Source organism: Artemia sp. Qi Xiang Cuo, chromosome 6 (assembly GCF_049724085.1).
Source record: "Artemia sp. Qi Xiang Cuo chromosome 6, ASM4972408v1, whole genome shotgun sequence".
In the NCBI taxonomy this organism is placed as follows: Eukaryota; Metazoa; Arthropoda; class Branchiopoda; order Anostraca; family Artemiidae; genus Artemia; species Artemia sp. Qi Xiang Cuo.
The window spans coordinates 51,394,702-51,418,878 of record NC_142799.1 but is presented as its reverse complement, the minus strand read 5'-3'; the positions used below and the strand labels follow the sequence as shown (position 1 = coordinate 51,418,878).

The following is a 24,177-nucleotide window of genomic DNA, read 5'->3' as shown; positions in this document are numbered from 1 at the left end:
AAGTGAAATGGTCTAAACCCTCTTATTGGAGCTATTTTTCAATCCATTCATTGTTGTCAATCACTGTCCACAAGTTGTGCAAGGTGTCTATTGTTCATATGACGCAGTAGGTTTTAGGCTTCTGCAGCGAGATGATACCCAAACTCTTGTTTATAGTTATTTTTATTCGATTCAAACTTGATTTGCATATTCAATTTAAGTTTCACTCGTTTTAAGATTTATTTATTCATTTACATTAATATATATTGTAAGGTTTTTCGCATTGATTGTTTATCTAATTTCTGTTCGGTTTCAGTTTCATTTATACTTTAATAGCAAAATATATGTTTTCGTTTTAAGCTTGTTTTTCATATTCAATCTAAGCATTACTAGCTTTAAGATCTATTTATTCATTTATATTATTACTTGTTGTATATTTTTTGCTATAATTGTTTATTTAATTTCTGTTCGTTTTGGGTTTCATTTATTCTTTAATAGTAATTTCTGGTCGTTTTGATTTCGAATTTTAACAGGTATTTGTATCTCCTGAGCTTAAGTTTAAAATGGCCTTCACTTTTCTTTAAAAAACTTATTTTTTGGAAAGTTTTTTTAATTAATAAATATATAAAATAATCTGCTCCGTATCAGCTGCTTACTGAAAATCATTATCAGGTTTACCAACAAAATTTAATTTTTTGTAAGGGTTAATCCTAGAAAATGAAACCCCAGATTCCATTCTTGCAGATACGAGCTTGGTATGTATGAATGATAAGTTGACCTTTTGTTAGGGAATTTATGATTCTGATGACTTTTTCGCTCCTTTATGATTTTAAGTACCCTTCAAAATGTGAAAGGAGGGAAAATTTACACTTCTCCAAAAAATCTAATTTCCTATTTAAGAGGGGGGGGGGGGGGTCAGAAGTTTAAAACTGTTAGATGTACTTTTGGTAAAATCTCATTCAAGAAGAAAATTGGCTCCTATAAAATTTTGAGTCACAAAATTCAAATTAAGCAATACACTATGAGCTTTTCATACGTTGATTGGTCAGCATTCCTTCTTTTCTTTCTTAGTAGGCTACCACCTGAATGTGGCGATACCCGCATTTAGCATCCTATTCAATTGCGAAAATAGAACTTTTTCAGGCATAGAAGAGAGAGGATTTGTCATATGGTCTAATGGCTGGCCAAAATTTTAGCCCTGCCACAGCAAAAGAATAAAGAAATGTTTTCACTTAGTTTCGACTATAGAAATCATTACTGATCTTAATTCAACAAATCTACATCATGAAGATGTAGAACCATTGACATATTCAAAACAGAAATGTTTATAGTTTCCCACAGTTCATCAACTTCTACTTGTTCATAATGCTTGTATTTCTTTTCAGTCGTTTCATCTATCCCTTTTTGGTTTCCTTGACAATAACTGCGGTGTATTTTCCGCCAGGTACGGGACAGTTCTTAGCATCAAGACTTAGTCAGAGACAACAGGTAACGTACAAATAAAAATTAGCAATATTATACATATCAATTTGTTAATAATACTCTGTTAGTAGTACTTATACGCATCAATCCCTAATTCCAAAAAAGCTGTACTATTGTTGGCTTTGCTGTCTGTTTTTTATATTTGTTGCAATAGTGAATAGGGACAAACGTGGGAATTACTGCAGTGAGACCAAAAGTGATATATTTGATATTTCGTAAGACGAAAAACGCTCTAGTTATGATGTTTTTTTTTCCTATAACTAAAAAAAGAAACTAACTTAGTATGCTCTGACGTTTTGTTGATTAAAAATGTCATCACCAAATCTTGTTCTAAGTTGTAGAGAGAGTGAGAGAGAGAGAAAGAGAGAGAGAGAGACAGAGAGAGAGAGAGAGAGAGAGCGAGAGAGAGAAAGGGAGAGAGAACTAACCGCAGACTGTTAAGGTAATTCCAGAGCGTAATTTTAGTTCCGCTGAAAATTGGTAACATAAAACTCAGCTTCTGTAAAATGATAGCTTTGTTACTTACGAAATTTAAACATGGTACCTTTCAAGAGAATTTTGTTCAATACAGACGTTGTGAAACACATTTTTTTCCTATTTATGAAAGCTGCTGCAGGTACAATTTCTAATTATTTAGAAGTGCGTTATAAGTATACTTTTTCTTTTCAGATAATGTCGCTGTTTTCAAACTTTACTTGGGGAACAGGTGTTTTTAATGTCAGAGAAAGAGCCATAGTTGAACCTTGGCTATCTGAGTACACATCCATCTACTTCAATCTTGCTGCCAACATTGTGGTTACTGTAAGTTAGTTTCTTAACTACTTTAGTATACTGGAGCCTATTATGTCTATGACAATAGCTACGTTTCAATAAGCATTGCAAAGGTGATAGATTGTCGACATAATGTCGACATTTTGCCCTTCAGCGTCTGGTTTGTGGCTTTTATATCGACATGGAGTTGTAAATTGAACGCATTTGTTTGACAGTACTTTCAAATATGATACTATAATACTATTTAATACTGAATAAATCAATTGTCAATTCTATTCAGTTAATTAATTTATTCTGATGTTTCTTATCGTTCATGGGCGTAAGCAAACCACTAAGAAAAAACAATAAAAAAAAACACGTGTAATCAATTCATCTTAAATTTTGAATTTACCGCTTGTTTATAATTTCTGTGTCGGTAAAGAAAACGAAGGAACTTTTCTTTCCATGGTGAAATGACGATGGAATGTCAACATGAAGTTAATATTTTACGAATCGAACACTTACCATGTCGACAGAGAAAAAATAAAACGGAACAATTTATCGTCGTATCGAAAGAGATGCTCATTGAAACGCGGCTAAGATTGGCTGACTATGCTACGTACATTAGGGCTCCTTAAAAGAAATGTATTCATATTTATGCATCATTCAGTTTCACCTGCTTAACAACATGTTTGTTAGCACAAGAAACATAGGTGATTTTTCAAAACATGCTGGGCATCTAGTAGACTTCCAAAACTTTTTCAGCACTGAGCATTTGTTGTTTTTCTTATATTGTACTTGGTTGTTATTTTATTTCGTTCCTCTGTATTGAACAGGGTTCTCACTGGAATTGGGCCTCTGGTACCCAGGTCCGGGTACCAGAGGCCCAAAGCTGGGTATAAATTCTTTAATTTTTAATTTGCTAATTATTAGATTTTAAAAATTAAATTTGCTAATTATTAGAAGTAAATAGTTCAGTTGCCTTACCAGAGGATCATTGAGGCCCCCGATTCGTCCCTGTTCTTTTTTTTTCTTTTTTTACCTTCCTAAGCTAGAATTAAAAGGAAGGCAGGGAAGAATTAAGAATTAAAGGAAGAATTAAAGGAAGGTGAATTAATCGGAAGATGAATTACATCCCTTCATCTAGAATTACACCTTTTAATGTACATTAAAGGCATATTGAGCAATATGCAATAAGTATAATTTCAGCGCTTGGGAATATCAATACTTTCATTTGATACAGACTTTAATTTCTGATTGTTTTTAAAATCATGCCGAAAATCTCCCCCTCATCTGTGAAAAAATACTTCCCGAAAATTTCCCACACCCCTAGTAGAAAGTTCCTTCCGCAAAATTTCCCTCTGGAGAATTTATCCCGTGGAAAACTCCCCCATGGAGAATTCCTTTCGTGGAAAATCCCCCTTACGGATAGAAACTCTAGGTAATTTGAATCCAGTAAAGATATCCCTCCTGACAATTCCTCTTAACATGTCAACATGTAAAATTGAGTAGGCAAAGAGAAAGTAGGACGAATAAATAGACATTTCGTATAGGAATTTTGGTAAATTCACCCGGAGTAAAATTTCCTTTTTGAAAGTTCAACCGCCTGACACTTCCCTCCCACATAAAATTATCCCCATGGAAAATACCCCCGGTCGAGAATTCATCCCCTCCCCCCCCCCCAAAAAAAAGTCTTTACACTTTCCATCAATAAATATTATATGTAAACAGTGGGCAAATCTTATGACTTACAACCCTTTCCCCAAAGGCTGCGGGGAGTCATGTTATCCCCATAGGCATAGTTACTGGGCTTTTCAACTATGCTGAACAAAATGGCTATCTCAAAATTTTGATCGGACGAATGTGAAGAAAAAACGGGGTGGGAGAGTGGTTAATTGCCCTCCAATCTTTTTGTAACTTAAAAATGGTAATAGAAGTCTCAATTTCCGTTCGAATAATCCCTTTTCCCATATTCTAGGACTATTGGTTCAATGCGATTATTCCTGGGGAAAACATACGAAAAAAAAACAAATAAACACGCTTCTGTGATCTTTCATCTGACAAAAATACAAAATTCCACATTTTGCCTTTTAGATTAATTTAGATTCAGATTCTTTGACTTCTAGGGGGGTTTTCTCCCTTTTTGAAAATCAGGCAAATTATCTTAGGCTCATAGCTCTTGATAGGTAACACTTAACTTAATAAATTATATATATTTTGAATCAGCATAATTAGCCAATTATTTTGATATATCTGTTGATATCAAAATTCGGTTTTCATAGTTTTGATAACTATTGAGCCACGTGGTTCCTTAGTTAAAGTTCGTTATCGCGAAGTTTTGAATTTTATGTTTTTATTAGGCTTTTCTAAACTATCTGTCTATCTTGACATAAAGTATTCTCTCCATTTTTTTTCCTTCTTTGGCTCTTTCCATCTTGCTACTTGAAAATGATGTTAGAATTAAAGAACTTGTTGGAATGATCTTTTGCTCTAATTTCTTCTGCCATCGGTTTTATACACTAACACCTTAATGCTCCAAAAAACTATGGTGGGGAGGGGGTAGAGAAGGGGGGGGGGGTGTGAGAGCTTGAAATACCAAAAGGATTAATTTCAAGTTCACCATTTTGTGCGCTTTAGAGCAAGAACTCCTATGGAAATCGTGATTTCGGTAAATACACCTCTACCCACCCCTTTCTATTATATAAAAATAATTTTAGATTTTAATATAAAAATATTGTTGTATTAAGAAGGTAGGTAATAGTTCTCCATCCCCATTTTTTATCAAACAGTTTGTGGTATCAAACTGCAAGTAAGGAAGAACTGGGCCCAGTAGTAACCGAAACCCTAAAAACGAAATCACTATAACAATACATAGAGAAAAAGAATTGATTTTATGCTGATTCCAAACATTAAAAATTCATTAATATTAATGCTACTGATTAATAGCTATAAGCCTGATAAAATTTGCCTGAGTTTTGAAAAAGGACGGAAATACCCCCAAAATGTCAAGAGATCTTAATGAAAATCACACCCTCAGATTCAGCGTATGAGAGAACTCCGCTGTAGATCAGCTTTTTCCAAACTGGAAAGCATGCTTCCCTAGGAAGGCATCGACTAGTCTAAGGGGGAGAAAATTATGCGTGACATTGCTTCAACGTAAGTAGAGATGCATTATTGAGTCGTGACATGACCACGTGGTCATTTCAGCAATTTTAATTCTTAAGGAAGTCCAAAAATGGGCCAATACACCCTAGGGCGAATGATTACGTAATGGGGTCCATGACCTCTTTTTACAAGGTCGATTTATCTGATGTTTCTATGTGTAATAACTCCGGGGGCGAAGGTTGCACATGCGCATTGAATTCTAACGGGAGCAATGTTATTAATCTAGGACTCGAGGGGGAAGTGAATTTCCGAGAACTTGATTGCGTAATCAAAGTGTGTCAGCAACAACAACAAAGACCTTGACATTCGCTGAGAGCGTGCACTTACAACAACAAAAACCCGGAATTTGGAACACCTATGCTGTCGACCTCAATTCACCTATCGTGAATCAATAATTCCCATTAGAAACAACAAATTAATTTCCCCTTTCTTGACAGATCAATCAATCAATGACATCATCTATCAGACTTTAAAAATTTTCACCCTAGAAACATTTCTCCAGGAATAGATCCAAATCATTAATGTCTTTGCCTCGAGAACAACTCTTTTGGTCAAACTCCAAAGGATATTAATAACCAAAGGCCATGGAAACAATTAGGCAAGAAACATCTTAGCGATGAATTGTTTTAGCGCGCAAAAAAGTTTCACATTAATTTGAAATGCGTTAGCACAGAGATGCCAATAACAAAGGAACACGCTGAATTTATGTTTAGGGATGATTTGAGCGAAACTGTTTTAGACAGGTTATGGAACTATTTCGGCGAAACAGATAGAGACATTTTAAAAGAAGATTTTTGTAGACATTTTGGAAGAGGTTTTGAGTGTGATCGTTATAATACACAAGTTTAATTTTAACAGTGTTGTGAGGTCCTCAAACCCAACCCCAAAGGGTTCCAATCCTCATAACCTAACCCGAAGGACGCCCCCGGTCCTCAAAGGCCCCCCCCGCTCCCCAATCCCCCCCCCCGGTCCCCCCATGGCCCCCCGGCCCCCAACTGCCCCCCCGGACCCTCAAAGGCCCCCCAAGCTCCCAAAGGGCCACTGACTTCCCCAAAGGCCCACCCAGACCCCCAAAGGCCATACCCGGGCCCCCCAAAGGCCCATCGAGCTCCCCAAGGACCAACGGGGTCCCAAAGGCCCGCCACCGGTCCCCAAATGTCCCCCAGGCACCCACCGGCCCTCCCTGTGCCCCCCCCCCAAAGGCCCATCGAGCGCCCAAAGGTCCCACGGGGTCCCCAATGCCCTCCACCGGGCCCCAAAAGTCCCTCCGGACCCCCAAATGCCCTCCCCGTGCCCCACAGGCCCACCGGTCCCCCAATGTCCCTCCGGACCCCCACAGGCCCCCCCTGTGCCCCAACGGCCCTCCATGTGCCCCCATTCAATTATCAGAAAGTATTGTGACACAATGGATAGAACATATGAAATTATTGATGAACTTGAAGCCTTGGCAGCCACAATTAGCAATGTAAGTTCTGTTTTCATTTTTTATTTTCGAAATAAAATTGTTTTCCGTGGTCACCCTCTACTATATTCAGGTAAACCCCCCCCTATACAAACGTCCCTATATGATGTTTATACTCGATAAAAAGTGTAAAATACGCTCTTTTTTCGTTACGTAAACCCCATCCTTCCTTCCCACTATGTTTACGAAATTAATTCTATCAAAAAGAAATAATTTTCTTTCGTTAAATTTATGCAATTTTAATTGTCTATATCCTAGCTAAAAACGATCATTGACTTCCGTCACTGTTGTTATTAACCGAACCTGGTTTTGACACAAGGCTCTCCGGCACGAAGCCTATAATTAGCTGTCATCCTTTCCCCTCTGTGTTTACGAACGCAGCAGCCAAAGTCAAAAGGAACTGTTTCTCCGTCAAAATTAAAACACTTTGAGGCAATTGTAATAAATAGGCGCAGACGCAATGTGCTATTTTGGAAAACCGGTGAAATCTCGTTATTTTCAAATTAAGATCTAACAATATATTTAGGACATTGGCGAAAGGGGGAGGGGGCCATGCCTCAATTCTATCGCCATCATTGTAAGGTGAAAACAAACTGTTTCTTCGCGTGAAAAGTAAGGGGGTGAGTTTAAGAAAAAGATACATTGCTTTATTATGCGTAAATTGAATAGCATTTTTACCATATCTTTCGGTGGAGGGAGGGGGTATTTTCCCATGTCTTTTCTCAGGGATATTTTCCGCGGGGGTTATTTTCCGTGGGCTGTTTTTTATGGGTGTGTGATAAATACCAGCTATCGTAAAAGGATATGGAAAGATAAAAAATACCGTTAATACTTTAAATGAATCAAACAAGGCGTGCACAATGCAGATTAAAACCAGAAAAGAACAGAAACACCTAAAAATAAGAACTTAGGCCGATTTATATAGGCAGGCTTTTGAAGGGCTCAGTGAGCCGTAATTCTCAGATTCAAAAAAGGATGCAATTAGTATATTTCACGAAACCTGATTTGTGAGGTGTAGTTTGCTTTTTGGACATTTCAGAGCTAGGATTCTTAGTCACTCATTGGTGTTTGTTGTCTGAAACTTCGGGTTTGGAATGAGTAGTTGGCTATTTCAGACTTTTTTGAGCTAAGGTATCTTAGTATTTCGTAGGTGAATGATGTCTAAAACTTATGATTTTGGATATTTAAATTACTATTTCGGTCTTTTCTGAGTTGGATTTCTTAGTCTTTTCATAGGTGTGTAGTGTCTGAAACCTATGATTTGGGGTGTGTAGTTTGCTATTTTCGACTTTTCTGAGTTAGGTTTCTTAGCCTTTCATAGGTATGTGTTGTCAGAACATTATGATTTGGGATGTGTAGTTTGCTATTTCAGTATTTTCTGAGATAAGGTTTTGTAGTATTTATTTTTTGTATGTTGTCTTAAACCAATAGTTTGGGTTGTGTTATTTTATATTTACGTCTTTTCATAACCGGATTTCTTAGTCTTTCGTAGGTTTGTTGTGTCTATAATCGATGATTTGGAATTTGTGGGATTGCTATTTAAGGCTTTTCTGAGTTAGATTTCTTAGTCACTCATAGGTGTGTAGTGTCTGAAACATCTGATTTGGGGTGGGGGGATTGCTAATTTTGAAATATATGAGCTCGATTTAGTAGCCTTTCATAGGTGATTTATGTCTGAAACAAATATTTTGTGATGACTAGTTTGCTATTTTTGACTTTTCTGACCTATGTTTCTTAGCCGTTCATAGGTGAGTGTTGTCTGAAACCTATGATTTGGGATATGTAATTTGCTATTTCTGACTTTTCATAACAGGATTTCTTAGCCGTTCATAGGTGAGTGTTGTATGAAACCTATGATTTGGGGGTGTGTGGGTTGATATTTTTTTACTTTTCTGAGCAGGATTTCATATCCATTCGTAGGTTTGTATTGACTGAAACCTATGATTTGGGATAGTTATTTTGCTATTTTTGACTTTTCTTAGCTAGATTTCTGAGACACTCATAGGTGTGGGTTGTCTGAAACTTAGGATTTTTTAATCACACGAAAAAAGACAATAACACAAAAAATTATATGCACACAAAAAATTACACACAAAAACACACACACACACACACACACAAAACTAGAAAACAAACAAAAAAGACAAATCAAAAACACACGACAAAACAAAAGCACGCAAAAACCCTAACACACACACAAACCCACAACCAAAAACACACACACACACAAACTTACACATGAACACAACAAAAAACTCACACACACACTCACAAAAACTAACACACACACACACACACCAAAATTACAAAAACACACACTATAAATCACACACACACACGAAAAAAAAAACAAAAACAAAAAATTAAAAAATATCACTGACAAATACACACACACACACACACACGGACACAAAAAACCACACGAAGCACAATAAAAACACACAAAAAACCAAACACTAACACAAAAACAAAAACAAAAAAAAAAACTTACACATGCACACGATAACAAAAAAGCACACAAAAACTTCAAAGCACACAATCAAAGAAACTCAATCAGACACACAAAAAATAAACACACACACACACAAGAACACTCACACACATACACGAACACTAAAAAAAAAAAAAACACAATTACACACACACACACACACACACACACACACACACACAAAAACTAACAATTTAAAACAAAAAAAACTCACAAAAAAAATAAAAAGCACCTACACACACACACTCAAAAAACTTTCACATACACACACGAACACTCACACACACACACAACAAAACATACACACACAAAAACTAACACATGCACACGAAAACTTACCGTGTGGGGTTAATTTTTCGTGTGTGTGTGGTTATGTATTGTGAGTGTGTGTGTGTAAGTTTTTTTGCGTGTGTGTGTGAGTTTTTTTGTGTTCATGTGTAAGATTTTGTGTGTGTGTGTGTGTGTGTGTGTGTGTGTGTGTGTGTGTGATAGATTTGTAGTTTGTAATTTTTGGCGTGTGTGTGTGTTTTTTCGTTGTTTTTTTTTAGTAAGTTTTTTGTGGGTGTTTGTGTTTGTGTGTGTGTGTGTGTGAAGTTTTTGTGTGCATGTAAGTTTTTGTGTGCATGTAAGTTTTCGTGTGCTTCCCAAATCATAAGTTTCAGACAACACACTCCTATGAGTGGCTAAGAAATCTAGCTCAGAAAAGTCAAAAATAGCAAATTAACCATCCCAAATCATAGGTTTCAGTCAACACACACCTACGAATGGATATGAAATCCTGTTCAGAAAAATAAAAAAATATCAACCCACATACCCCCAAATCATAGGTTTAATACAACACTCACCTATGAACGGCTAAGAAATCCGGTTATGAAAAGTCAGAAATAGCAAATTACATATCCAAAATCATAGGTTTCAGACAACACTCACCTATGAACGGCTAAGAAAACTAGGTCATAAAAGGCAAAAATAGCAAACTATTCACCACAAACTTTATTTCAGACTACAAACACCTATGAATGTCTAAAAAATCCGGCTATGACAGGTCAAAAGTAGCAATTCATACACCACGAATCATATGTTTCAGACAATACACACCTATGAGAGAATAATCAATAATACTCAGACCAGACTTAAATATAAATCAAACCCATCCCAAATCATTGATTTTAGACACCACACACCTAAAAAAGACTAAGAAATCCGGGTATGAAAAGTCTGAAATAGCAAATTACACATCCCAAACTATAGGTTTCAGACATCATTCACCTACGAAAGACTAGAAAACCTTAGCTCAGAAAAGCCTGAAATAGCAAACTATACATCCCAAATCATAATGTTCTGATAACACATACCTATGAAAGGCTAAGAAACCTAACTCAGAAAAGTCAAAAATAGCAAACTATACATCCCAAATCATAGGTTTCAGACACTACACACTTATGAAAGACTAAGAAATCCAACTCAGAAAAGCCCGAAATAGTAATTTACATATCCCAAATCATAAGTTTCAGACAGCATTCACCTACGAAATATTAAGAAACCATAGCTCAGAAAAGTCTGAAATAGCCAACTACTCATCCCAAACCCGAAGTTTCAGACAACAAACACCTATGAGTGACTAAGAATCCTAGCTCTGAAAAGTCCAAAAAGCAAACTACGCCTCCCAAATCAGGTTTCGTGAAATATACTAATTGCATCCTTTTTTGAATCTGAGAATTACGGCTCACTGAGACCTTCAAAACCCTGCCTATATAAATCGGCCTAATTTCTTATTTTTAGGCGTTTCTGTTCTTTTCTGATTTTAATCTTCATTGTGCACGCCTTGTTTGATGCATTTAAAGTATAAACGGTATTTTTTATCTTTCCATATCCTTTTACGATAGCTGGTATTTATCACAAACCCAGAAAAAACAGCCCAAGGTAAATAACCCCCACTTAAAAAATCCCTGAGAAAGGACAGGAGAAAATACCCCCTCCCTCCACCAAAAGATATGGTAAAAATGCTACTCAATATACACATAATAACGCCAGGTCTCTGTGTCTTCATATCACCCCCTTACTTTTCACGCGAAGAAACAGTTTGTTTTCACCTTACAATGATGGCGATAGAATTGAGGCATGGCCCCCCTCCTCCTTTCGCCAATGTCCTAAATATATTGTTAGATCTTAATTTGAAAATAACGAGATTTCACCGGTTCTCCAAAATAGCACATTGCGTCTGTGCCTAATTATTACAATTGCCTCAAAGTGTTTTAAATTTTGACGGAGAAACAGTTCTTTTTGACTTTGGCTGCTGCGTTCATAAACACAGAGGGGAAAGGATGACAACTAATTATAGGCCTCGTGCCAGAGAGCCATGTGTCAAAACCAGGGTCTGATAATAAAAACAGTGACGGAAGTAAATGACTGCTTTGAGATAGTATATAGAAGATTAAAAGTTCATGAATTCATAGAAATAAAAGAACTTCTTTTTTCTAGAATTCATGTAGTAAACCGAGGGGGAAAGAACAATGGGTTTTTCTAAACTAAAAAAGAACATATTTTTCACTTTGTATAGATTACAATCATCATATAGTAACGTTTGCATAGGGGGGGGGGTTTACCTGAATATAGTAGAGGGTGACCACGGAAAATAATTTAATTTTGAAAATAAAAAATGAAAACAGAACTTACATTGATAATTGTGGCTGCCAAGGCTTCAAGTTCATCAATAATTTCATATGTTCTATCCATTGTGTCACAATACTTTCTGATAATTGAATGAGGGCACATGGAGGGCCTTTGGGGCACAGGGAGGGCCTTTGGGGGTCCGGAGGGACATTTGGGGACGGGTGGGGGTTTGGGGCTCTGGGTGGGCCTTGGGGGGTCGGGCGGGACTTTGGGGGACGGGGGGAGGGCCTTGGGGCCCCCGTGGGGCGTTGGGCAGGTCGTGGGGCCTTGGGGGGGGGGCACAGGGTGGGCCTTTGGGTGCCTGGGGGACATTTGGGGACCGGTGGAGGGCCTTGGGGACCCCGTTGGTCCTTTGGGCGCACGAGGGGCCTTGGGGGGGCCCGGGGATGGCCTGGGGGGGCCGGGGTGGGCCTTTGGGGGTGCCGGTGGCCCTTTGGGAGCTTGGGGGGCCTTTGAGGGTCCGGGGGGCAGTTGGGGGCCGGGGGGTCTTTTGGGGACGGGGGGAGGGCCTTGGGGAGCTTGGGGGGCCTTTGAGGACCGGGGGCTTCCTTCGGGGTTGGGGTAGGAGGATTGGAACCCTTTGGGGTTGGGTTAGAGGACCTCACAACACTGTTCAAATGAAACTTGTGTATTATAACGACCACACTCAAAACCTCTTCCAAAATCTCTTCAAAAATCTTCTTTTAAAATGTCTCTATCTGTTTCGCCGAAATAGTTCCATAACCTGTCTAAAACGGTTTCGCCCAAATAATCCCTAAACGTAAATTCAGCGTGTTCCTTTGTTATTGGCATCTCTGCGCTAACGCATTTCAAATTAACAAGAAACCTTTTCGCGCGCTAAAACAATTCATCGCTAAGATGTTTCTTGCCTAATTGTTTCCATGGCCTTTGGTTATTAATATCCTTTGGAGTTCGACCAAAAGAGTTGTTCCCGAGGCAAAGACATTAATGATTTGGATCTATTCCTGGAGAAATGTTTCTAGGCCGAAAATTTTTAAAGTCTGACAGATGATGTCATTGATTGATTGATCTGTCAAGAAAGGGAAAATTAATTTGTTGTTTCTAATGGGAATTATTGATTCACGATAGGTGAATTGAGGTCGACAGCACAGGTGTTCCAAATTCCGGGTTTGTGTTGTTGTAAGTGCACGCTCTCAGCGAATGTCAAGGTCGTTGTTGTTGACACACTTTGATTACGCAATCAAGTTCTCGGAAATTCACTTCCCCCTCGAGTCCTAGATCAATAACATTGTTTCCGTTAGAATTCAATGCGCATGTGCAACCTTCGCCCCGGTGTTATTACACATAGAAACATCAGATAAATCGACCTTGGAAAAAGAGGTCATTGACCCAATTAACCACGTAATCATTCTCCCTAGGGTGGCTAGGCCCATATATGGACTCCCTTCAGCATTAAAAATGCTGACATGACCTGGTGGCAATGACACGACTCAATAATGCATCTCTACTAACGTAGCAAATTGAAACAGTTGAACTTTATAATATGAATCGAAATAGAATGACCTTATAGGGAGAAATACTAAAAAGGATGTTACATTATACTGTAGAAAATGTGACTCTGACTTTGCATGCCAAGATGAGTACGAGCTGAATCCTGGCGTGCTGCCACCACTTATCTTTGTCGATGGTTACCTATACGTGGAACAAGAAATCTAAAGAATGAAGGCTCTTTTGTTCATAAAAGGTTTATTAATAGAGGAATTCAAAAACATTTTTAAAGCATTTCACTCTTAGAGCACTGAAATTTATATTATACAGGTAGGAAAGGGTTTTTTCAACTAGAAAGTCGTGCAATAAAGGATTGTCTACATAAATTCTGAGATATTCACTGTAAATATATCCGCGACATCGAAAAATAAAATATATTAGTGCAAGAGAGGCAGAGCTTTTGGTAAATAAATCTTGTACTCCCTTTCAATTTTGAATAATAGATTTTTCACTTTCCTCAAGAAAGTTCTTGATGTGAGACGTGTAGAATGCATACGATAGGCCAAGGGGATCGGAAAATTCAATATTAATAGCTGTTTGAAACATGCATAGAATATGTCCCGTCTTTACAGTTGACAGACTACTATTAACAATGATCAGGGTAATGTCAACCCTTTGAATATGGTGGAGGAAATCCGAAGTTATGCAATAGGATTTGCATTTGGATATGTGACAGTCCAAATTAAATACATTGATTATTTGATTTGTGTTCGTGGTGCCAAATCTAATAGATCACTGCCATCAGGGGTAATATCCCAATAGGTTTCAAACTGATTTAGCAAGATTAATGATATAATCTCCTCCAATGGTTCAGCAAAGCTACACTCTAAACGTACTGTGCCCGTAAAGGGAAATACTTATATCTTATATCGAGTACCAGAAATCCAATACAATGATACCATAAGTTTTTTGCAAACATTTCATCGGTTATACCATTTTCAAATAGTTGTGAATCTCGACCTAGGGATTGAATTGTCAATTCACATAGGGTCCTGTAGGATCTATCAAAGGATACATTTTAGAGTGGAGTACTGTTTACATTATATACAAGAGATGAGAGCCCAAACGGTTCAAATTTGTGTGGGGAATTTGTCCATGATTCAATTTCACTAGCACTTTTTAAAAAGACCAAAACAAGTTTTGAAATAATTTTGCCATTGATAAATGACGAATCGGTCTAGGTACGTGAACTAGTGGCAGTATGTCGTTGATTCGCAATTGTATACGGAACGAGCAGTTTGATATTATTTCCACTTGCTCTTAATTTTTCAATTCCCAAAGCAACAGAACTAATAACGTAGTTTTTGTACATGAAGTATTGCCAAGGTGACAGAGACTGTTACATCAGGTGCAGTGGCAAATACGTTTCGCATAATAAAATTGTACGGAGCAAGTTGTAACTTTATATGAATCTTGATATTTGGAGGCAATCATTAAGGTAATTTCATGATTTATTTTCCCAACCAAGCGTAAATCGTTAGTTGTCACATCTCTAAATATATTGGTAGTGTCAGTGTCCGTTCTTTATTCATATCCAATAGCTAAACCTCTCAATTTCTTATAAGACATTGGAGTCGTCATCAGGAATTGTATATAACTTGCATAGTCTGAAAGATTATTGCTTGTGCTCACCAACATTCCATTTATGTAGATACTTATTTGTCTAAACAAATTGTGTTGTACACAATTGCCATAGGACGTGTCATATCAACTGCACTTGGTTTCTTATTGTTGGATTTTTGGACAATCAAATGTAAATCTACAAATATGAAAGTCAAATCTATGAAATAGTCTTCACTGGAATTAATTTGAAAATTTACGTTTTCAGAGAGCGGTTGTTGTGGATAAATTTTTCATAGTAACCATTTTTACACTCGCGTCAGCATTTTCAGTACTGAAAAGATTTAGAGATGAGGTTAGTGAAGGATAAGATTCTTTATTTGGTAAATATGCCATTTCCAGGAATTAACTAAAAAAAGTTTTTCCACAAAATAAGTTTTTCAAAGAAAAGTAAAGAACCCCATTAAACCAAAAAGGAGCAAAAAATAAAATAAAAAAATCTAAGAGTTAAACTATCACAAATCAGCATAGATAAATAAATGAAACCCAAAACGAACAGAAATTACAATAAATAACCGAGTCAAACTCAAAACGAGCAGAAATTGACATGATTAGGGCTCAAAACCCCTATTCCTTCCCAAGGTCAGAATATAATTTGCACTTTACTGAAAAAATATAATTTTTTTTACTTTTATAACTTTAATAAATCAAATAATATGAAAATTATCATTACTAAATATCAGTAAATTTATGCCCTCTATTAAACTGACAATGCACATTCATTTGTATTTTTTTTAGGTAAAATGTAAGTTATTTTGTGGGGGGTGATTGGATTTAAAATGTATTTATCTGTTATTTTGTGTGAGTTTCCTGTAAATTGTGAAATCCAGTTTATCAATGCTACGAATAATCACTACATCCAAAGGCAATTTATTTGCATTTTCGATTTCTAAGATGAATTGTAAATTTCGGTTATATGTATTCAGGTGATCTAGAAAGCCCCTAGGTTCATTTTCCCCACAATTCCAGAGCGATATTACATCATCCATGTAAAGCCCCAATAGACATGTTTTAAAAAGGATGAATTTAAGGTCCAATTTTCAAGGTGTTCTACATAAATATTCGCTAATAACTCGGATAGTGGTGCCCCCATAGGGAGGCCATTTTTTATTGATAAAAAGAATTATGGAACTGAAAATACATTGAATACTTATTACAAATTTTGACTAGGACATTAAAACCTCGAAATCTATTCCTGTTGTTGAATCTTCGATTAAGTGATGTTTTTCTTCTATTTTATATTTTAATAACTGCTCAGATAATTTGTATACATAGAAATTGTATACTTATATTCAAATTTAATTAGAAATGATTTAACTAGTTATATTAAAAAAACCAGTAAATAATTCCTTTCAACCTGTTGCGGATAGACCTTCTAGGCTGGATGCCAAAAAGGCAAGATTAGATTTAAGAGCTTGTCTGTAAGTGTTTTTTATTCCATTTGAAAGAACTGGCTTTTTTCACTTCGCTTGGTGTACCATTCCTGGTTGAACTTCCTTAAAGTGATGATGCTAGGGCTGTTTTGAAAATTTTAAAAACATTTTTTCAGTTTTAACGATTAAATTTTAATGTGAGTTTCTTTCTTTTACATTTTTTTTTCTTCGTTTGTTTTGCCGAGGACGACCCTTGGATATAGGGTCGAAATATTCATTTAAAGTTGCGTTCCATAGTCTTATATAAAAATTCTCCTATTTTTCTACTAATCGTTTATGGTTAATAGCGTTTTGAGGGGCTATTAGTTCCATTAGTTTACCCCCTATGGCTGCTTTTAAAATGATTGACAAATCAATTACTTGTCAGCCTCACTACTGACAAATAAATAAAGGCTTTGAGGAATTAGCTCATTATACTGAAAATGTGTAGTTGGGGTCATTAATGTCCAAAAGTCTTGTGTTTTAATATCACCAAATTTTGTTATATAACAAACATTTTTAGACTAACCCACGATTAAACTTCTAATTTCTTTATTTCTTTGTATTTTAATTGAATTTTCCAATTTCCCTTTCAAGTTTTGTCGGACAATTAAGAAAAAACTAACCTAATTTAAATATCTTGTCTCTTACAGTTCTTTTTCACAATAGCAGCAGTGACGTTGCCAGTTCCATGCGGAACCTTTGTTCCAGTGTTTAAGCTTGGCGCTGTATTTGGACGACTTGTGGGTGAAATTGTTGCTTTGATGTTCCCAGATGGTCTCCGGGTTGGTTCTTACATATGCCAAATTATACCAGGTATTTAATCCCATAAGACTGAATAGGTTTTGTAGCTAAAAAGATCATTTTAAATAACAAACTTGGAAGCACTATAAATTTTATTCGAGGACTCTGTGACTCTCTCCCTGAGCCTCAAGCTTTATGGACCTTTTTTGGCCCTTAAAATCAAACTGCAGTTTTCGCAGTAAACAAGTTGTAAGATAGCACTGGGTAGATATAATAATCAAAAAACAAATATGGACCGAAAAGCAACACAAATTTCAGTATGTCGTGAATGGGTTTTGATTACATCATGCTCGGGTTCTTTCAAATTTAGTTAAGAGGCGTTAACACTACTGAGATTGTTGAAGAATTTAGAATTTTTCCATATTAGTAGCATCCCTTGAACAAATCCGGCTGCAGCCCTATCCCGTTGTGCCTGGAGCCAAAAAGAGTTGCCAAATCCTCGCATCAGCTCAATGGATCGTACCACAGTCCTACATCTCTACTCCAAATATAGCCTTATGCATCTAATCCCATGACTGTCCTGTTATACCGAGAACACACATAGGAATTACACCGGGAGCCAATAGAAGTTACCAGCCCCTCGCAAAAGGTCTGTCTCTCTTGTCATTGAGAAAACAGTTTCCGGGAACAAGCATTTGATTGTCAAGAATATTGTCAGTGAAACAACGCAGTGGTTCTGACTGCAGCCCTGACCATCTGGTCTTGGCGTTGAGGTAATTGTTTCCAGGAACATGAATTGCGTAATGATTTGATTGCCAAGTATACTATCGTTGAAACAATGCAATGGTTCCGGCTGCAGCCCTGCCCATCAGGCGAACATTACATGATCATTTTGGCCTTGACTGTCTGTATAAAAAAAGAAAACTGGCCCAACTTATTATCAGTACTTGAAATGAGCTTGAAGTGACAAGATGTTCAATAAAAAAAGCTTTGATATGGATTCCAATATACAATTGGGAAAGGTTTGTAATCTATGTATTTTATGTCGTATGTTTAGTAGATGGGGACTGTTTTTCATACAGTTTTGGTTTATTAAAATACATTTACAATTCCTTTAATTGCCAAATTTTATTATTTGTATATCGTATATCTTCTTTAGTTTAAAAATCACCCCTCCTTACTAACCGTTTTTGAAGTTTTGAATTCAATCTATGGATTATTTTTTAATCTGGACCTTCAGGAAAAGGTACAGAGAAATATCAAAACTAAAAAGAACATTTATCAAATTGTATGTGTTTGTATATCATACATCATCATTAGTTTTAAGACATCCCTCCCTACAAGCCATTCTTGAACTTTTGAATTCAATTCATGGATTATTTATTAACCTGGACATTCAGGGGATGAAAAAGAACAATTTCAAAACTAAAAAGAGCATAAACAGTGCCTTCGATTATTTTACGGCCTTAGCCCTTGAGGCAAATCTTATCTATTTTTGATTTTGAACTTTTTTTACCTTTAATTTTTTTGAACTTACAATTTGTTTAACCGTTTTTTGAACTTAGATATTTTTTGAACTTATTAATTTTTTAAAATTTAGAAATGTTATTTTTTTAAACTTAGAAAATTTTTAACTTTTATAATGTCTTAAAATGACATTAAATGTACTTATAAAACAATAAATCTCTAGTGATATTTTCGAAATACAAAATGAAAATGATCTACATGTGAGATATGTTACTCGTATGTTAGTCGTGATGGTTTTTTTTTAGAAAAATAATGTTTGTAGTAACATATATTTTTTACTTAGAAATTTGAACTTGCAATTTTACGTTTCAAAGAGACATTACGTGTACTTGTAACAAACGATTTGGTTATGTTATATTTTAACTTTTTATTCAAGATACTGCATTGATAGCTTCTAAGATGATTGGACTATATAAAACACTGAATTTATTGGCTTAAAATCATCATCTGGTGGTGCTATATTTGAATGTGCACTTCTGTTACTGACTGTAGAACATGAAGAAGCTTAACCCGTCTTTATTTTTTGACCTGCTACTGAAAAATCGCACTGCTAGTTTCAAACTAAGCTTATCTTTTACTACGATTGTAGCATCTGTAAATTCCGTTATCATGACCTTACCAATTCTTATGAGTCTAATACAAACAACTTAGAACATATGAACATTGGAATGAATGGGGTGAATCAGCAAGAGATGAGGATAAAAATATTAAACGAAATGAAATCAACTAGAATGGAGAGAAACTCAGTTTTAGATTGGTCAAGAAAGAAACTGGCTGAAGAAAGGACACCCCTACCGCCAGTTGAAAGCTCAAAAGCGCAAAGATTTTCTTGGAAAAGGAGGTACAGCATATTAGAAAGGGATCACAAAATGCAAAATAAAAGATCACGCAAAGCAAAGTCCCACTACAGCAATTTTTCAAATTTCTTGAGAAATGACAAAGAAGATTCATATACAAGAAATATTGCACACAAGAATTCATCATCGTTTATGAAGAACTCCCATTTATCAATTTATGCCAAATCTTGTTACTGATGGTACTGATAAGAAACTTTTTTCTTTTATATTTGCAATAAATATTTTTTTACCATATTAATTTGGTATTTGATGTTAATTTGTCTAGGCCTAAGAGTCAAATAAGCCTAAGTCTGAAAGTCCAAAGAAAACAATTTGTATTGAAATTATATTATGAAGCCTTTTTTGAAAAGTATTGCTTTGTGTCTGGGATCTGTAAAAAGTAAAAAACGCCTTTTGCATCTTTCTGACTTGAAAAAGAGTCCCGCTCATTTGTCTGCAGATATCTGACAGGTTATTAGCAAATTGTTTTGTCAATTATATATCTTTTGAAGAGGGTTATATGACAGCAGGTTGTAAAGTTGAGAAACATTGCAAACACCAATCAAGGATTTGTCTTGTATTTGGCATTTTTTAAGAAAATGTTTGATGTTGCATGCTAGAAGCAACCTTGAATAAAGGAAAGTATCCTGAGCCCCCCTTAATATGAAATTTGTTGGGGTTATTAGCAGGTGTTTATTGGGATTGGACATGGTGTACTGGTGATGAGGATGACATAGTTATGAGGATTTAAATTAATTTCTACGTAAATTTGACAGGTTGTTATTAAAGGGTTTTGTAAGTTGTATATCTTTTGAAGTTGACCCTAGGACAATAAGTTATTAAAGTGCTAAAAGTTGCAAATTTAAATCATGGATTTGTCTTGCATTTGGTTTAACAAAGTGCTATCAAAATTGTGTCATTTTGTATCACACTTTCGAAGACTTATATGATATTACCAAATCTTGCTAGGTATTACAAAATTTCGTATTGCATTATCAATTCCCTATCAGATATTGCGAGAATTCTCTCTGGTATTACCAAAATCTGGAAAGTTATTAACAAAATCGTGCGTGATATTATAATCTTACTTGATATTAACAAACATTTTCAGGTACTATCTGATATTATTAAAATATAGAGTAATGCTATCAAAATCATCTCTGATATTATTAAAATCTTGCAAAGTCTTACCGAAATTTTGTTTGGTATTATCAACATCTAGTCTGATATTATCTAACATCTTGCATTACATTATCAAAACTTTACATGATAATAGCAAAATTTTGCAAGTTATTAACAAAATTGTGTATGGTATTATCTAAATCTTACTTGGTATTAACAATATATTCTCTTGTCCTATCATAACGTGTCTGATATTGTCAAAATCTGGAATAGTTTTTATCAAAATCTTGTCTGTTATTACCAAATTTAACATGGTTCTATCGAATCGTGTTTGCTATTTTCAAGATTCTCAAAATTCAGCCAAATATTACCAAAATTTTGTGTTGATGTTATCGAAATTATGTCTGACTACAAAACATCTTTTACTACATTATCAATATCTCGACTGGTACACGCATAACTGAATAGTTGGGGTTCATTTATCGTGGCTAAGACTAAAGACTCGTTGTAGAGTTTGTATTACAACTTGAAATCCTCCACTTTTTAGAGAGAAATAACTGGATTTCCAGAGTTCATATTACGGTTGATATGTTCTTCATTTCGAGTAAAACTAGGTGAAACCAAAATGTTACCTGATAAACCAATCCATTATTTTGGATGATGTTTAATGAATTTAAACATATCATTTTTATTCCTATGTTTTTAAGATAATTTTAATTGTATGCTTAAAGTTACTGACATCACAGCTTCTGTAAGACTATGAAAAACATATAGATTAGTTTGTTATTGTGAGGCTACGTATTTACTTTTGACATTTAAATCAATACTTTTGTTTTTTATACCTGACTTTTGTGTTTTCAGTAAAGCGCTAGTTTTCTGTAATCCTACCAACATAGAAAAATATTACCAGTTGATTTATTTGCACTAGTTTTATTGATGTATATTAGATAGGCTGGGAAGTAATTTTTTTTCGTTTAAGTTTCACCTTCGCGCTTTATTTCCCTCGGAATTTTTTTTTTTTTAGATTAGTTCTCCTAATCAGGGGCGTCCTGGGGGGGGGGGGCGGGGCAGGGAGGGGTGCGCCGCCTCTCCAACGTTTTTGGCTTTTGGCAGAAATTTTGCAAAATTGCCCGATATTTAGCAAAAATTTTTATTTCGGCAGAAAATTCTACATAAATCAGGTAGCGATTCGGTAAAATTTACGAAGATCGCCCCTCCAATGAAATGAGTCTCAGGACGCCCCTGCTCCTAATTAAGCCTGAGGAGAAAGTTTATAAGCAATTATAAAAGGAAATTGCATTTACGCTTGATAATATATAGGATTGTTCACCAATTGTGTTTGTAGCGATAGTTGAAACCTAGTACAGAAGGGACCACAGTCCATAGTAACCAATATTTAAAAACGCTTTTTCAAAAAAAAAAAACAACTGTCAAGTGAGAAAAATTTACTATTAGAAGCAGATTCAGAATGGCTAGCATGATTTCGATTCACTTTAATGGTAAAAGTTTGTTGCGAAAGTAGATGATAAAGACATGCCTTTTATTTTAACATACAAAAAAGGATAAAGATTATGATCCTCCAAAGCCCTTGATCGGTGCACTGAGCGTCGAATCAACGTTCCAATTGCTGGATCTTTCTTACAGGGACATGTAGCAAGCCTGTTGCCCAGCAACAGAGCAACTAATTCTGTTGCCCAGCAGCAAAATTAAACCCCGGATCCCGTATTGCCAAGCAGAGCAACTGTGGTAAATTCAAAGTCATGCATTTTTTAATAGTTTGAGTCCTTTATTTGTCCAACTATCTTGGCTGCCAGAAACCAAAAAACATTATTAATTTCGTTCCAGGGCATTTAAGTTATGTCCATCATATTGCCAGAGGATAGCGGAAAGCCCGTGTCTGCATTTTTTCAAATTGTTCAGAACAGTAAAAAAAAATACATAAAAAAAACTAGTTTCTTTTCAGTGCTATTTCACAATAAATCTCTCAAGGACTTTCAGTTAATATTATTGGTGCTAAAAAGGCCAAATAATCATTCTGGTTTGAGTTCAAATGTTAACTTGATTCTTTTAATTAACTAAATCAAATACATCAAAATATAGCCTCGAAATACTTCCCCTTCACACAGATAGTTGTGGTGGCAACAAACCAGTAATGTCTATCTAGCTCCTCCTTATGAAAAATTGATCCCCTATGTCTCTATTTTCAGGTGGCTACTCAGTTGTTGGCGCTGCAGCTTTTGCTGGGGGTGTAACTCACTCAGTTTCCATATGTGTCGTCGTCAGTGAAATGACAGGTCAGATCAAACACATAATTCCGATTATGATTGCTGTTCTTTCTGCAAACCTCGTCGCCAAATATTTGCAACCTTCTTTTTATGATTCGATGATCTTGATAAAGAAACTGCCATATCTCCCAGATTTTCTACCATCAAAAACTGGTAATTTTTCTGTTGAATTTGAATGTGTATTTTGTTTCAAACAGAACTGTCACTTTCGAGAGTCGGATTACTTTTTATTTAATACTCAGCCCGCTTTACAAAATATTTTGAGCCGTGAAGAGCCAGTGCGCAATCAAGACTCAATCATGGTCGTAGCGATAGCTTCAACCCAGTAAAGAGCGAAACATGGCCTATAGTAGCCATACGTATCAAAACACATTTCAAAGCATCCGTCTGTTGAGCAAAAATTGCCATTTGAAGCTGATTCGGGAATTTTAGCTATTATTTTGATTAATCTTAATAGTAAAAGTTTATCACGAAAACAAATTTACATGAATTTTGAAATAGAGCCCTTAAACCCTCAAAAATGGTTGCGGTTTGAAATCTAAAGGATACCACTAAAACCATCATGATTGAAAAGCCTACACAAACGAATTACCTACTACAGGGGAATTACAGTCCCCCCTCCTTGAACAACAAGGAAAATCACTTTTTTGCATGGGGAGCACTGATATATCTCCATTTTTCCCAGAGGTGATCATATTGAACCAGTGGTGATAGAATGGCTCAATGGGAGAGGGCTAGTTTGAGAGAAAATTTCCATAATTAGTGTCATAATTAACTAACGAAAGAAATCGTGCCGCAATAAAGCGGTGTCTTCTTCCATTTGGGGCCATCAAATATAACTTTTCGCCAGGAGTATCAAAATGCTCCAATGCAAATTTTGTACAACCAAAAAAGCAAGCTTTAAAAACATTTTTTTAAGAAAAGGAATAGTTGTTGCTTTCAGAAAGAAAGATTGGTTGAGGTACGGATAAAAATTGAACTTTTTCATCTCAGCAAACACTTTGGAAATGCAACTTAAATTGATAATTTCGGAGACCACACTGCCTTTCCATGAGGATAAAATCAAAGTTCAAAATAGGGATAACATCCTTTTTAATAGACAGTGTATAGAAATTCACAA

The 24,177-nt window shown here is 35.8% G+C and overlaps 1 protein-coding gene across 2 annotated transcripts in view; it reads left to right on the top strand.

The window, feature by feature from the left end:
- The window catches only part of LOC148951351 (chloride channel protein 2-like), a 128,008-nt gene that overhangs the window by 83,194 nt on the left and 20,637 nt on the right, over positions 1-24,177 (top strand). For both annotated transcript variants that reach the window (XM_089090247.1, XM_089090246.1), the window contains exons 9-12: positions 1,365-1,467; positions 2,131-2,262; positions 17,197-17,359; positions 22,980-23,210. In XM_089090247.1, the coding sequence (XP_088946373.1) occupies positions 1,365-1,467; positions 2,131-2,262; positions 17,197-17,359; positions 22,980-23,210 (629 nt within the window). The remainder of the gene's footprint in view (positions 1-1,364; positions 1,468-2,130; positions 2,263-17,196; positions 17,360-22,979; positions 23,211-24,177) is intronic.